The sequence below is a fragment of the Nomascus leucogenys genome, chromosome 13 (genome assembly GCF_006542625.1).
Source record: "Nomascus leucogenys isolate Asia chromosome 13, Asia_NLE_v1, whole genome shotgun sequence".
Taxonomy (NCBI): Eukaryota; Metazoa; Chordata; class Mammalia; order Primates; family Hylobatidae; genus Nomascus; species Nomascus leucogenys.
In genome coordinates this window covers 66888651-66906142 of record NC_044393.1, presented here as the reverse complement: position 1 = coordinate 66906142, position 17492 = coordinate 66888651, and the positions used below count along the sequence as shown (strand labels likewise).

At 35.5% G+C, this 17492-nt stretch overlaps 1 protein-coding gene across 5 annotated transcripts in view; it reads left to right on the top strand.

Annotated features, from left to right (window-relative positions):
* CTTNBP2 (cortactin binding protein 2) overlaps positions 1-17492 on the top strand; it is a 164494-nt gene that overhangs the window by 58422 nt on the left and 88580 nt on the right. For all 5 annotated transcript variants that reach the window (XM_030825556.1, XM_030825553.1, XM_003261241.3 and 2 more), the window contains exon 3: positions 4395-4619. Coding sequence is in view for 4 of the 5 variants with exons in the window: in XM_030825553.1 (XP_030681413.1) it covers positions 4395-4619 (225 nt within the window). In the remaining variant the exon portion in view is untranslated. The remainder of the gene's footprint in view (positions 1-4394; positions 4620-17492) is intronic.

Sequence of the window (17492 nt, the reverse complement as noted above, 5' to 3'; positions counted from 1 at the left end):
AAAGTAACTCTATTTCTCTCTGGTAATAATTTTAAAAATACATGAATATGTATTATTCCAACATTAAATATATCAAAATATTTTTTAAAATTAGTTATTAGTGGGTAATTTGTCATATTCTATGTTGTGAGTGCACTGAATTCATATTATAGCATCTTGTCTTCATGTCCTATTCTTATTTAATCTATGAGTTTTCACCATGGAATCAAAATGGGCAACTGCATTCTAATTTATAAGCCTGATAGAAAACTGTAGACCAAAAAGCACATTTTAATTGTTAGAATTACATATTTCTAGAAAGCCTTGCTAAAAAACAAGAATATCAAAAGTACATGTTGAATATATGTAATATACACAAATAAATGCATATGTGGTCATAGAACAACATTATTACCTGGCATCTCTGAAAATAATAAATATGAGTTTAGGAGTCAGTTTAATGTTAATGAAGAACATATGGTCTTTGACATTCATTTTGCTTGGTTTTCATGCTTTTAGGGACTTAAAAATGAAAGAATGAGATCAGGTTTTTTGTCTAAACTCAAGGTGTCTTAAGCAACAAATGATACTGCTTCATTTCTCTCATTTTGACAACTAAAGATATCAGCAACACAGTTGCATAGCTAGTTATTAACAAATACAAAACCACTGTTTTTACCCTTAAAGGAATCGAATGTACATATTTTATACTTTATAAAGGCTAAATAAATGTTAGTCCATATTTGTGAAGCAAATAAATTGGTGGTTTTAGGCTGGCATGGAGGCTTACTCCTGTAATCCCAGCACTTTGTGAGGCTGAGGCAGGAGGATTGCTTGAGCTTAGGAGTTCAAGATCAGCCTGAGCAACATAGTGACACTTCATCTCTACCAAATGTTTAAAACTTAGCTGGATGTAGTGGCGCATGCCTATAGTCTCAGCTACTTGGGAAGCTGAGGTGTGAGAAGATCACTAAAGCCTGAGAATTCAAGGCTACAATGAGCCGTGATCACGCCACTGCACTCCAGCCTGGGTGGCAGAGCAAGACCCTATCTCAAAATAAATAGGCAGTTTTATGTTTATGAACCTGTACATGTATCATTATACAACATTTTCAGCAGAAAAAAATTCATCTGCATTTAACAATGTCACAATGTGACTCAGTTAAAACTAGTAATTTTAAAATAAAAACAAACACAACAAAAATACATACGTAAAAAACTATTTCACACCAGTAAAAAATAATAATAATAATAATAATAATAATAATAAATAAATAAATGCTTTTTGACCATAAAATCTGTTGGGTAAAACTGGAACTAGGTCTTGATATATGTATTTACCTCTCATATTATACAAAAAATTAATTTTAATTTTAACCCACTTGTCAAAAAGTTTACTCAGACTCAATAACCTGTGTGTTAAGAAATTGCTTGATTAGTGTTACAAGTACTGTACATCATAAAATATGTTGTGTGGGTGAGTAGACATCAGGTAATTACAATGGGTTGTTAAAATGTCAGTTTCAGCAGATGACTCATCGTAGTAAATATCAGATACTAAAGTGAGGACCAAGATGCAAATTTTCGTAAGAAATATTTAAAAGCTAGTGTTGACTTTTAAACCTTTCATCCACATTGAGGATATAAAATAATGTAGTTTTTGGAGATTAAAGAAAGATTTCTGTCAGAGAGCATTTCTCTGCAGAGAATTGTGCTGTGAATCCTGCCTCATCCAGTTGCTTCTCCCTTCATCTGAAGAGAAAAGGGGTTCAGAGAGACTTTTGAATGACGTAATAGGTTTTTCCTGCAGATCTTGGTGGGCTCAGTGGAGGTGGGGCTGAACAAGCAGTCATTCTGCGGATGTGAAGGAGAGATAGATGCGGGGATCATCTCGTAGAGACTCCCAGCTTTTGTTTAAAGATCCATGAATGTTTCCTGTAGACCAGGTTGGGCCATGGTCTTGAAATGGTAGGAATGAGATTGATTCAGGTCCTGTTCAATAGGGAAGTCTGGAGAGAACATGGGACCTCAGTTGTCAAAAGGTGGATTCCAAATGCTAATAAGGAGAGTTTGCAGGGCTGGGCTTCATGGGTGTGCAACCTGTGCAGTCACAAAGGCCATGCATTTAGAAGGGCCTCTTGTCTGATTAAATGCTGTGCTGTTGCCATATTGAAATGCTTAGTAATTTTGAACAAAAAGCCCATGTCTTCATTTTGGAGTGGGTCCTGCAGATTATGTAGTTTGTCCTACATTTATGGCCTACATTGAAGAAACTGTAGATGAAGGGGTCCCAGCAGTGCAAAAGAGGGTGTTCCTCTAAGAAATCACCAAGCACTTCATGGGAAAAGAATAGACTTTAAATATTCTTCACACTGGGTTGGTAAAGCTAGCTGACCAACTGAACCAGTCAGGTACGGCATTCCTGCTCCCTTCACCTCTCCTTTATCAACTACCTCCAGTCCTTTCCAACCCAGAGGTGACTAAAACAGCTTAGAAAGAGGAGGAGAAGGTTTTGGGAAAAGGAGAGAGGTTTTCGTATATACCTCTTTGCCAGGTGGTAAATGTTAGCCTGCAGCAGATGCTAGCTGAGGAAGGGAAGTTGCTGTACCACTGAATGAAGATGGACATTCTAATAATCAAATTGAGGCTGTTTTGACTCAAAGTGACTGTAGGTCTTTTATTAAATTAAAATGATTAGAAAAAACATAGAATTATCCAAGTGTTCATCCAGGGGTGGGAGAATAACTACTACACTGAATACATATTAAGAAAAATGTGAAGGACAAAATGAAATTGCTTTTGAAATTGCATCTCTCAAGTGATACTTATTCAGTGTATTGATTACATAATTGAATTTAAAGAATCTAGAAACACCAAGTGCTTTTAACTCATAAACCTTATCTTTTAAATTTAAAGTGGTCTTCTGAAAGCTAGCTTAAATTTAATGGTGAAATTGGACTTTTTGTAAATTTTATTTCTTAATCTAAGTTGATGATAAGGAAAGAAATGTTAGATTTTTCCCATTTGTCATTAGATTTGTGTTTATCTAGTTGTTGGCTTGCTGATAGTGGCCTAAAATGGAAAAAGTGTAGTTTTCCAATTCAGTTCCCTTTAAAGTATGGAACTGTATGGATTAATAATATTTCTTCAGAAAACATGTTTAATGTTTTGGACAAATAAGCTTGATTTATTATAACTTAATTTTTCTACTGGCAGTGACATAGATTTTTTTCATTCTAGTGGCTATTCCAAAATGACCTGAATTAGGAAAATGTTGCCAGTTTTTAATACATTTCTACTGCTATTTTCCATTTTTATGCAATGACTTTGTAGGCTAATTATAGAAAATCGCATTTGGTCCTCATTACCTGGGTGTGAAATTAACTTTGTCGCTGATGGCCTGACATTTAGAGTATAATTAAGTTGCATACTTTCCTGGGATTCTGTGAACTATATTTTAATGCCCTTCAGTGAGAAAGAGATAGATGCCTTTTTAAGTTTTCTGAAGGCTGTTGTAGTTGGTCAAATTTTACAAACTATGAATATTGTGATTTATTTTTACATTAAAAATTTTAATTTTTTTAATTAAAATTTTTACATTAAAAATTTCACAAAGAATTTTCTTCTTATCAGACATCCATGTGATTTCCTTCTGGCTATAAAAAACTTATAGGGGATTTTTTGTATGCGTGATTTAACGTGATATTATTTTAAATGTAAGTTCTACCGATATAGAGATAATTTTATTTTTGAACTTTTGCTAAAAATTATTTTAATTGTCAATATTTCTGATTTTACATTAAATTAGAAAAGATAGGTGGGGCGTGGTGGCTCCCAGCACTTTGGGAGGCCGAGGCTGGGGGATTACTTTAGCCCAGGAGTTTGAGACCAGCCTGGACAACAAAGTCAGATCCCATCTTAATTAAAAAATCAAAAAAATTAGCTTGGTGTGGTGGCATGCACCTATAGTTCCAGCTATAAGACAGGCTGAGGCAGGAGGATTGCGTGAGCCCAGGAGGTTGAGGCTGCAGTGAGCTGTGATTGTGCCACTGCATTCCAGCCTGGATGACAGAGCAAGACCCTGTTGGGCGGGGCAGGGGGTGGGGGTGTAAAAAAAGACTGCTGCTTAAATTCTGATCCTTGAGGAATAGGCATCATAGGAAATAACTATATTTGCATCATTTGCAATGTAAAATACAATATTCTTGAAGAAAATTTGAAAACAGATGGAATGGCATTCCAGGCTAGTGGAGACTGGGGGTCGCATTTGCCTCTCACTCACCACTGACATCATAAGCCATTACTCACAGCAGTTGGGAATACCATTTGGAAGTGTAATCACAAAACCTTCTTATAAATATCTTTCTGTATATTTTCATTTCTTTCTTCAATATGTTTCTCTAATTTTGTTCCAGGCTCGCAGGAGGGAGGTATTTATCCAGGAACGGTATGGGAGATTTAATCTAAATGACCCGTTCCTGGCACTCCAGAGAGACTATGAAGCAGGTGCTGGTGACAAAGAGAAGAAGCCAGTTTGTACCAACCCCCTCTCCATCCTTGAAGCAGTCATGGCCCACTGTAAGAAAATGCAAGAAAGGATGTCCGCACAGCTGGCTGCTGCTGAGAGCAGACAAAAGAAGGTATTGAGATGTTCAAATGGTCATTTTCCCCACAACATGGTGTCGAATGAGGAGATCATCTCCAAAGTTGTTTGTTCTTAAGTATTATATTTTCAGACAGGATTGCAATAAGTACTTAGACGTGCAAGAGGCTGACAGATTCTTTAAGCCAATGTAACCTAGTGTTTAAAATGTAACTCAAAATAACACTAAACCATTAAGGAAGTATAACAGAAAAATTATGTTTCTGATAATGGTTACTTTGATACTTTCTTTAAAATCTCTCTCTATATATATGTTTTTGGACTTCCTAGTGCCTTCTAGAAAACATGCTTGGCTGCTAGGTAGGTTAATCCAGTGATGCAACCAGGACTCTCTGATCATATGGTAACATCCCAACTTACTTTATCCAGGTTCTGTCTAAAATAGTTATTTGCAATTACAAATTATTTTATTATTTCTTATTTTTGGTGGGGGGGAAATGAAAATAACATGAAGAAAATGGAATGCACGTTTGCGTGGTATATCCAGTCTCACAATGTGTCATCTTAAAGGCCTGGTTAGTGTCAGACTCACCTCTGGGGTGTGATAGCTGTGTCAGCTGCAGACCTCAAGCCTCCTGCTCACATGTGTTTCATTTAAACCAACCTCCTTCTCCTCTCCCCCTCCCCCACCATCACACACATATTCCTTTCACTTGAGTATCTGCTTCAAAGAGTACAAAGTTCAGTGAAAACTTGTGATGATCAGCCATAAGGAAATAGAAATTTAAATTTTGCCTTTCTAATATGCTGCCAAGACTATTGATGCCTTTTATTAGAAAAGAGAGTGAGAAAGCTAGAAGCTCATGCTGTGTGGTTTGATTAAAATTAAAACTAATATGTTCTCTCCACCATTATTTTTAAATCATAAATTAAAATGTTTTATTTGGCCTTTTCAGAGAACTTCTAATATCTCATATGTAACACCTAATTGATGGTTAACCTGAATGCACTATACTTATAAATATTTATGATACATATTCTCATTTCATGTGTGTCTTTTCCCTGAAATTTCATCTTTACATTAACATATAAATGTCAGTGTTCTGGTGTAGGTGCTGCATAAAAGGAAACATTTCTCTCAGTATGTTGCATGGTAGAAAACTAAAGCACTGAGTAAAAGAAAAATAGAAGGCCTTCCATAGATGTAAGGCAAAATCAGAATTTTACTCTGGACTCTACAAAGCCCTGCAGACAACCACTAAGATATCTGGAGGTTTTCAAAACTCCCCACAAACCACATACACAAGAGCCAATGAGTTTCAGCTGATGTCACTGAAACTCATTTGTATTTCTTGGATGGGATACATTTCAGTTATGCCTGTAATGTGTCAAATGAGTTATTTCATAATGAATTATTTCTGCTGGACTTTATACTGTGTTATAAAAAATTAAGAAAACATTTTGTTGTCATTGAATATATAAAAATACTTTCCTAAAATTTTACTTCTGTTCTGCCTTTAACAAAATTCATTTCTCTTTTAGGAGAAAAAAAAGAACACTTCTAGTTGGATCAAAAATTTTATTATCTAGCTGATTTTTTTTTAAATCAACTTGCATCCTGTTTGTTTCTGAATGACTGGGTCATTTCCAACCTGGCTGATAGTGAAAGGAAATTGTTTCTGTCCTATGGGTCCTGAGAGGCTAATATAAAATGAGCCAGTGGTGTGTCTCCCATGTATAATGGGAATACAGGAGTCCTTTATAGCCAAATTCATTGGCTGTGTAGTCTCAGTGAAGGGTTTCTCTGACAGGGAGTGCTACATTTTGTCCTTAAAAAATATAATATTTCAGTAGATTATAGTGTATGAGAAGACTTATAATTTGTACTCTTACCCTGTGTCTTAAAAAGAAAATACCGTATCAGCTGATGAAAGCAGAAACACCAAAGTCATCTCTTTAACAACAAAATTACCTGTCGCCTTTAGTCCTCTGAAAGCAAATATTTTAACCAAATGTCTTCAGTTCCCTCGCATGTAGAGTAAATTGCAGCTTTAGACATCTAAAAGCCATAAGGAAAAAAATCCATTATTTTAAATGAGTTCAGTTCTTTAAATCACTGCCAGACCAAATGTCTGGGAAAGCAAAGGCTCCATTATCTATGATTCAAGTATTTATTATCTCACATTGGGCATATCTCTTTGGTAATTCTAAGACACTTGGCCTGAGCGCTGCTCTGGTTTGCCTCTCAAGGCAGGAGAACAGGGTCCATGCTCATTCATGCGTTGGCTCCTGCTGCGACTACGAATAGGCGGGTTAACTGTTTGGTAATTTGTGTGCCAGGGAAATTTGGGCAAGAGTCAATTTGGCAAATGGACTGAGGCTGTAAAGCCACTTTGAATAAGCTAATGAGTAATCATCATGGGGAACTTTGCCTCTTGTAATCCACTTCCCATTTTGAGCCAGTAACCCAGGATGGAATGACATTTGGAGGTTTTTTTTTTTTTAATCTTGTCTATCATCTTTTAATAGAATTTCCATTCTGATTTCTTTGAACAGTAGGGAGGAAATCTATATATTTTCAAACATTTTCTTCACATTCAGGAAGTATAAATTCTAGCCCTGAAGTAGGAAAGATCTTTTAATTTGATCAGAACTTTGAATGTGTGTAGCCAAAATAATAACCAGGAAATTCAGAGGGGGAGCAATTCTTTTCACCAGTGAAAAAACTAAAAATAACTGTGTGTATTAGATACAGCTCCTTCTATGTGGCAGCTCAATATAAATAGGTGAGTTGCATGGCAATAGATGCCTCAGACAGGATTCTTAGTTTTGAGCAGGTGAAGCCAATGTTCATTGAGAAGGCAGAAAGGGCATTTGTTGACTGGTTTATAGAAACAGTAGTTGGCTTACATCGTGGTTCAGCATGGCTAGCAAAGCCTAGAGTACTAGCTCTTCCCAGCCAGCATCACAGACAAGTACCCTCTGCAGAGCTAGTCTGCAGCAGGAGATGCTTCTGCTGATGAGAAATGGATGCTGCAGCTTGCTTTACACCCTGTTGATGCCAGATAGCACCAGTGCCCTCACTGCTCCAGATCCTGAGTGGTCCCTCACTAGGTCCTTCTTTTTTGTATCACTCATTTCCTATTTGAAGCCTAAGACAGGTGCATATCATTAGCCAAGCTTAGACTACACAGAAGACCAGGAAAACAACTACTGGACATATTTAGCTTCTACAGGGGAGAATCATAAAGTAGAGAATTCTGCTAACATAGGAAGGAGTTTCCAGTGCTAGACAACCGAAGAAATGGAAATGGGTCAGAAAAGAACAAAATATTTGTTTTGTTTCCTTGATTTCATATGCCCATTTCTTCTTACAATTGTACTTTATTCTTCCATTTTTATTCCATGTTCTGTACTTCATTATGTATTGCTTACCACATATATAAATGTATTTTCATTTTAAATTGCTTTTTAGGCTTTCATTCAGTAATAACATGATAGAGAATCATATGTAATGAAATTGTCAGAGGATTTAGGACATTTTGCACGTGAAAGATTATTTAGCTCATTCCTGAGTCTTTTTTGTTGCATTGTTACATTACAAAATGCATTTTGATTCCCCAGGAGCATTGCAGAGCCATTGTCAAGGGGGTGTTGGAGATTGAGATCTATGGCTCTGAGTAGAAATTTCAAGGAGAGAGCAGTTTGCCTGATCCGTGTAAATAGAAATGAGCCAGCCGGGCATGGTGGCTCACCCCTGTAATCCCAGCACTTTGGGAGGTCCTGGTGGGCGGATCACGAGGTCAGGAATTCAAGACCAGCCTGACCAACATGGTGAAACCCTGTCTCTACTAAAAATACAAAACTTAGTCGGGTGTGGTGGCATGCGCCTGTAATCCCAGCTACTCAGGAGGCTGAGGAAAGAGAATCACTTGACCCCGGGAGGCAGAGCTCGCAGTGAACTGAGATCGCACCATTGCACTCCAGCCTGGGCAACAGAGGGAAACTGTCAAAAAAAAAAAAAAAAAAAGAAAAAGAAAAGAAAAATGAGCCAAACCTCTGTTTCCAGGGCTTTCCTTCCCACTCGTGAAACTCTGGATTCTAGATTAAGAGGGTGGGGCAGATGAGAGCTGTATAGCCCAGATCACTGAATGTTAGCCACAGCCCCTTTGAAATTAAAAATGAAAGGAAAAAAATGAAAACATCTCTTAATATATTTTTTTATTATGTATTTGTTTACCAGATTGAGCAGATGGGTTGGAATGCCCAGGGAGAGAAGTGGACAGGGATGCAATGAGCCTTAAAAGATTTTGGGAGAGCAATCAAGAGTATGGTTAAATGTCGTAAGAGTATTTTATGGTGTGGCAGATATGCACTCTGCTTTCTCAATTTATAGATGGCCATAATTGTTTTCCTCTCAGTTTTCCACTTTGAATTAGAACTAATTGCCTTTACATTGCTGCTTTGCTCCCGCCTACATAGTTTTCCCTTTCATTCTATAAAACCATGTGCTTGGTGCCTCTTCATTCATAGCTTCCAGTTTGGGTGCTATTCTTGGAGCAGCCACCCACTTTCTCACTACCAGTGAAGCTGTGTTCATTCTTCTGAGCTCTTCCACACAATCCACTGCTTTTTGCAAAAGAGTTTGGTGTTACTGCTCCATGCAAAGTTTCCCTCAGCCCCTACTTGAAAGTGGTTCGAAGGAGATATAAATTCGACAATAACATAACAAAGTCACCTGGAACTCCATAATTTATGTATACCGTGGTTCCTTTTTAACTTAGTATGTGGTCCTGCCATCTGATCATCTCTTTAAAATTTGTGTAGTCCTACAATCAAATAAGTGGAATTTATGGATTTTCATATCCTTTGTAGTTTCTAGTGTCGTTCCTTGTACACAATTTAGATATTTTCTCTTCAAAAGTTCTTTAAGACATTGCTTGTGATAATGTGTGAACAAATTAATACCAAGATGACTCAAATTTAAACAAGTGCACATTCACTGCTGTTATACTGACCTGAACAATTTTTTAAAAAATCTGTTACTGGAAACTACTTTATTGATGATAGGAAAAAATAGAGGAAAGAGTCAACGACTCTTGATGGTGATAATGATAGGAGGTTTCAAAATTATATGATTAAATTCAGAGAGCTTAAGGGATTCCCCTGAGATGTAATGAGCTCACAGTGTATGCCATGTCCTATTAAATCAACTCATTTCACCCTTAGGATATTGTTATGACATACAGTAGAGGCTATCATTATTGCATTTTAAGCATAAGTAAATTAAGGTCACAGAGAAGTTGAACAGCTGTGCCTATTGGCTTGAAGACAAGCAGTCTGCCTCCAGAGTCCACATACTTAACTGCTGTGTGAGGGTGACTTTCCTATAGCCACTCGGTGGTAGAACTCAGATCTCCTGCTTCTCAGGCTTCCTATATGTACTGTATTTCTTCCTTATTGTTAGAAAAGTTGAAAATCCGTAATACTTTGGATTCTTTGTGATTTTTATGTCATTCCCTCAAGCCACTTAAGATTGAGAGACACAGATTTTAACACATGTATTCCCCCATAGCTCTACAATCAAGAGAATATCCCAAAGTTTAGAGGGAAAAAATGCCTGTATGATATTGGATCAAAAGACCAGCTCTAAAACCCTTATTAAATGTATGATTGATCTAGTTCATGCTTCAGAAAGAGCTAAAAACATGAAGGTCGGGTATTCAAAAGACATTCAAAATGTATTAATAAAGATTGAAACAATCAAGAACAGAGGCCACAGAAAATATTTTGCTTGAACAATGGGTCATTTTTCTACATATCATGGAGAATGAACATGCAGGAAATTTTTTATTTTAAGTTCCAGGGCACATGTGCAAGATGTGCAGGTTTGTCATATAGGTAAACATGTGCCATGGTTGTTTGCTGCACCTATCAACCCATCACATAGGCATTAAGCTCAGCCTGCATTAGCCATCCTTCCTGCTGCTCTACCCCCGCCATGCCCCAACGGGCCCCAGTGTGTGTTGTGCCCCTCCCTGTGTCTATGTGTTGACATTGTTCAGCTCCCACTTATAAGTGAGAATATGCAGTGTTTGGTTTTCTGTTCCTATGTTAGTTTGCTGAGAATAATAGCTTCCAGCTCCATCTATGTCCCTGCAAAGTATGTGATCTTGTTCCTTTGTATAACTTTATAGTATCCCATGGTGTATATGTACCACATTTTCTTTATCCAGTCTGTCACTGATGGGCATTTGGGTTGATTCCATGTCTTTGCTATTGTGAATAGTCATATATGAAATTTATAATAATGAGTTAGGACTTTTCAGTTGGATCACAGTTTGATCAGCTTTTTCATTTTTGGTAGAAATACCCTGTCTGTGATGTTGTGTTTTTCATAGTACATAAGATTCAAAAGGCATATGATCACCAGAAAAAAAAAAAGTTTGTTATATACACTAGTGGTTTGAGATACTGGCTCATAACATTTATTAAAATTGAAGCCAGGCTTGGCTGGGTGCAGTGGCTCACACTTGTAATCCCAGCAGTTTGGGAGACTGAGGCAGGTGGATCACTTGAGATCAGGAGTTTGAGGCCAGCCTAGCCAACGTGGTGAAACCCCATCTCTACTAAAAATACAAAAATTAGCCAGGTATGGTCTCACATACCTGTAGTCCTAGCTACTCAGGAGGCTGAGGCAAAAGAATCCCTTGAACCCAGGAGGCAGAGGTTGCAGTGAGCTGAGATCGCCCCACTACACTCCGGCCTGGGCAACAGCGAGACCCTATCTCATTCATTCATTCATTCATTCATAAATAAATAAATAAAGGCCAGGCTTTTGAACATCAAAAAGCAGTTATTCAAATATTAATCTACCATATGAAATTATTAAAAATCATGTATCATGATTTACATATATTTACCTTTTTTAAATGACAAAATATAGTTTCTTCTTCAATGCCATTTGGTACCCATTTCTTCAAGAATATTATTGGCTCTCTTCTCCTCTCTGCGGTAGCCTTTTCTGGTTTTCTGGAGTAATGCTTTAACTCTGTAAGTGTCCTGGTGCATTCTTCTCTACAACCTGATTCTCACCCTCTCTTTACTTATGTCTCTTGATGGGTTCCAGACATACCTTTTTGGATGAGTCACAACTCCCTTAATACATAAAAAAGTCATTCTTCCTTGGTCTTTGTTTTTGTTTTTAAACTTTATTTTGAAGCTTTTTAAAAAATAATTTCAATTTTATTTCAGATTTAGGGAGAACATGTGCAGGTTCACATTGGCATATTGTATGATGCTGAGGTTTGTGGTATGATTGATCCTGTCACCCAAGTAGTGAGCATAGTACCCAATAAGTAGTTTTTCAGTCCTTTCCTCTTTCCCCTCTTTTGGAGTCCTCATCATCTATTGTTCCTATCTTTTTATGTGTACCCAATGTTTAGCTTCCACTTACAAGTGAGAACTTGTGGTATTTGGTTTTCAGTTCTTGCATTAGTTCACTTAGAATAATGGCCTCCATCTGCATCCATGCTGCTGCAAAAGACATGATTTCATTCTTTTAGATGGCTGCGTAATATTCCATGGTGTATATGTACCACATTTTCTTTATCCAGCTCACTGTTGATGGGCACCTAGGTTGATTCATGTCTTTGCTGATTGTGAATAGTGCTGAGATAAACATAGGCATGCATGTGTCTTTTTGGCAGAACAATGTATTTTCCTTTGGGTATATACCCAGTAATGGGTTTGATGGGTTGGATGGTATTTCTAAGTTCTTTGAGAAATCTCCAAACTGCTTTCCACAGTGGCTGAACTAATTTACATTTCTACTGACAGTGTGTAAGTGTCCTCTTTTCTCCACAGCCTCTTCAGCATCTATTATTTTTTGACTTTTTAGTAATAGCCATTCTGACTGGTGTGAAGTGGTATCTCATTGTGGTTTTGATTTGCATTTCTCTGATATTAGTGATATAGAGCATTGTTTCATGTTTGTTGACTACTCGTATATCTTCTTTTGAGAAATGTCTGTCCATGTCCTTTGCCCACCTTTTTAATTGGGTTATTTGCTTTTTGCTTGTTGATTTAAGTTATTTATAGATTCTGGATGTTAGACCTTTGTTAGATGCATAGTTTATGAATATTTTCTCTTATTCTTTAGAGTGTTTACTCATTGAGTGTTTCTGTGGTCATATAGAAGCTTTTTAGTTTAATTAGTTCCCATTTAACAATTTGTATTTTTGTTGTGATTGCTTTCGAGGTCTTAGCCATAACTTTATTTTTTATTTTTGCCAATACTGAAGTCTAGAATGGTATTTCCTAGATTTTCTTCTAGGATTTTTATAGTTTGAGATGTTATGTTTAAATATTTGATCCATCTTGAGTTATTTTTTGTATATATTGAAAGGTGTGGATCCAGTTTTGCTCTTCTGCATAGGACTATTTTGAAGCTTTTAAAAGAAATCCTTCCTCATATTCAAGTGATTACCATATCTGTTTCTTATATAATTGTAATTTCCCCCATTGTAGTGCCGCTAACATTTTCCAGACTTTTAATTTTGATATAATTTGAACCTTACAGAAATGTTGCAAGAGTATTATGTTATCAGCATTCTTTACCCAGATTCACAGTTGTTTATATTTTATCTAATCTGCTTTATTTTTCCTTCTTCTTTACACACATGCATGCGTGAGCACACACACACAGATATTTTTTTCCAAACCATCAGAGAATAAAAGACATACGCTTTTTTACTCCTAAATATTTTGATGTATATTTACTAAGAATAGGGACAATCTCTTACATAATCACCATACAGTTTTTTAAAATTAGGAAACATATCATTGAGACAGCATTTTTTCTAATCCACATATTCATTTCCCCCCAGTTGTTCCAATAATGGTCTTTGTAACAATTATTTTCCCAATTCAAGATCAGGCATTGCATTTAATTGTTATTTCTCTTTAGTCTCCTTTAAGCTGCAACAGTTCTTCAATCTTTCTTTGCTTTATTTACCTTGATATTTCTGAAGAGCATGGGCTAGGTATTTTGTAAAACGTCACTCAATTCAAGTTTGTCTAATGTTTCCTGATGATTTTATTCAGCTTTTGCATGTTTTCCTCACTGTTTAGTTGTTATTGTTCCTTTTGTGTTAGTAACTAATTTGTGGAGAAATATGTTGATATTCTTTAAATATCATATTCATTAAATGTTCACCTGCTAGTTTTAGAATCCACTGGTGATTTTCCAACTCCATTATTCCTTCCTCATTTTTTATGCGGGATTCTACTGTAAGGAAAAGCTTTTCTTTCTCCCCTGTTTACTTGTTTATTACATCAGTGTGGAGTCATGGATGCCTATTTGATGAGTTCGAAACTTACCATCACTATCTGTCCCAGATTTGGCCACTGGGAGCCCTCTTAAGCTGGCTCCTTCTATATATTCTCATCATTTTTGAGCACTTTGCAGCAAGATACTCCAGGCTCATTTTGTGTTTTCTTTAACCCAATGCTTGGAATTAGGTATTTCTTCCAGGAGCACTGTTTCCTATTTAATGGGAGATGGTACTTAGCAACAAATCTGGAGCTAGAAAATTACATATATTTATCATATTCATATGTACACAAAACATAGCTATATCTTGTCTGTTTCTCTATGTATCAAGCTGTCAGTATACTAACATTCCTGAATCTAATTCCAAGCCATAGAGTATATGCCAGTCCTTTTTCTATTTATGACTCCTTTTTTCCACCAGTGAGAAACCCGATTTTCACTGTACTTCAGTATATTTACTTATTTACTGAAGCATGGAACACACAAAGTAGTTTCAGAATTACTTACTCATACCGCTGCATAAGGCCAAAATGAAAACCTGGAATTCAAAATTAGTTTACAGATTCTTAAGGAAAAGTTTACAGGAAGTACAATTCACATATCTTAAGTCTAAAAATTAATGAGTTTTGAAAATGCATACATCTGGGTAATCTGTGTATCCCCCACCCCACCAACAAGATGTAGACTATTTCCATCACTACATAAAAAGGTTCCTGCAGTACCTCCCCGATAAGTCCCTCCCCCAACTCAGGAAACTGCTGAGCACTATTCTGATTATTTCATCATGGATTAGTCTTACCTATATTAGAATTTTAGGTAAACAATGACTACTGTTTTAATAGCCTTAAATTCAGGAGCTGTTAGTCTTCCAGCTTTGTTTGCTTTATCTAAATTGTTTGGCTAGTCTAGATAGTTTGGACTTCTCTACAAAAAAAAAAAAAAAAATTAAAGACAGTTTGCCTTCTCCAAAAGTTTGCATGGATCGAAATTTCACTGAATCTATAGACTAATTTTGTGAGAACTGACATCTTAGTAAAATGGAATCTTCCAACCCATGATTGTAGTACATTTCTCCATTCATTTAGATTTTTAATTTCTCTTAGCAACATTTGGCTTCTATCAGTGTAGTGGTCTTAGAAGTCGTTTGTTGCTGTTACTCATATTTCATTTTTTATGCTATTGTAAATAGCATTATTTAAGAATTTCAAATGTTTGTTAATGTGCAGGTATTCAATTGACTTTGTATGTTCACACTGTATTCTGTAATCTTGCTGTATTAAATAGTTCTAGCCATTATTTTGTATATTCATGATTTTCTAGGTTAAAAATATAAAACATATGATCTATAGAGAACATTTTACTTATTCTTTTCCAAATTATTTGCCTGCCTGCCTTTTTCTTCTTCCCCACCACTGCCCTGGAATTATTGCAGTGACTAGAATCTTCAGTGCAATGTTGAATAGAAGTAGTGAAAGTAGACTTTATTGTCTTTTTCTTAGGGAAAAAAATATTTCATGTTTCATCATTAAGTACAATTTTAGCTGTGCTTTTCATAGATGCTCTTTATCTCATTTGAGGTTTCATTCTATTCTTTGTTGGAAGGTTTTTTTTTATCATGAATGGTTTTGATTTAAAAAACTAGTTTATTTGCATTTGTTGACATAATCCTGGTGTTTCTCTTTTATCATTTAATGTAATGAGTTACACAGATTGATTTTCAAATATTAAACCAACTTAGACCCCTAAGGTAAATTTCACATGGTCACCTTTTTATTGCTCTTTTTATATATTGGTGGATTTCATTTGCCTATATTTTGCTAAAGAGTTTTGTGTCTGTGTCCAAGAGAGATGTTTTTTCTGTAAATTAAAAAAAAAATTTGTTTTGTATAAAGGTAATTTTTTGTTCATAAAGTGAATTGGAAGTCTTTACTCTTCTATTTTCTGAAAGGGTATGTATAAGTTTGGCATCATTTTTTTTTTCTTTAATGTTTTCTAGAACATCAGTACAGCCTTATAAGCTAGGAGTTTTCTTTGGGAAGAAGTTTTTAATTGTGAATTTAGTTTCTCTTAAAAAAATATAAAGTCATTCCAATTTTCTATGTCATTTTGTGTAATTTCTGAAAGTGTAGGTTTCAGAGGATTTTTTAATTTGTTGAACTTATTGGCACAAAGTTATCCTTTTAATATTTCTTTATTCTGTAGTGATATCACCTCTTTCATTCCTGTTATTTGTAATTTGTGTTTTTCTCTATTTCTAAATCTGGTTTTCTACATATTTAGCAGTATTATTAATCTTTTAGATGAGACACAATTTTTGGCTTTGTTAATTTCTGTATCATTTATTTCTTCTGTTTCATCAATTTCTTTGGTATTTGATTCCTTCTACTTTGGATTTACTTTGCCCATCTTTTCCTAGCTTCTTAAGGTGAAACTAGGATGATTGATTTGAGGCAGCTCTTCTAATGTAAACATGTAAAGCCATAAATTTCTCTCTGCCCTCAGCCTTAGCTGCTTTTAGATGCTCTGCTTTCACTGAGTCCCACAAATTTTGGTACACTGTGTTCTTATATTCATTCAGCCGCAAATATATTCTAAATTACTTTGTGATTTCCTCTTAATCCTCTTTACTATTTAGCAATATATTGTTTTATTTTTGAATTTTGAGATTTTCTTAATATTTTATGATTTATTTCCAGTTTAATTCTGCTTCAGTCAGAGAACACATGCTATAAGATTTTAGCCTTTTGAAATCTGTTGGTTTGGTAGTTCTCAATAGCTCAGCAAGTGCGTTTGAAAATAATATCTTTTGTAGTTTTGGTATATTCTACCCTATAAATATCAATGGCCAGGTGATTTTTATAGTGTTTTCAGATACACTATTTATATTCTTGCTGAGCTTTTTAATCTAGGTTTTTTAAGTGAGATATTGGTATTATTGTAGATTTGTCTATTTTTCCTGTATTTCTATCAGGTTCTGCTTTGTATATTTTAGAGAAAATTATCACCATTGCCATCATTTATGTTGCAGGTTCTCTGTACATAATATGTCTTTAATTTTTTGGCTGGTTTCGAGATTATTTGTCTTTGTTTTCAGCAGTTTTACTATGATGTGCCTAGGTATAAATTTCTTTATATTTTTCTGCTTTGAAATTGCTGAGCTTCCTGGATTTGTAAGTTTGCCTTTTTAATCAAATTTGTAAATTGGGGGCCATTTTTTCTTCCAAGATATTTTTCTTCTGCATTCTATCTTTTTTCTCTTTTCAGAACTCCAGTTCATGGAATTTAAATCAGTTTATATTGCCCTAGACATAAATAAGATACTGTTCAATTTTTTTCAATCATGTTTTTCTATGCTCTTCGAATTGAATACTTTCTTTTGCTTTATTTTCAAATTATTCTTTTTCTTCTGCTCCCTCAAATCTGCTATTAAGCCCATTCAGTGAACTTTTTGTCAGTTTAGATATTACACTTATCAGTTCTGTTTATACATTTGGTTCTTTTTTTATAGTTCCCATTTGTATGCCAGGATTCCCATTCTCCTCATTTATTATGACCATATTTTCTTTGAAAATGGCT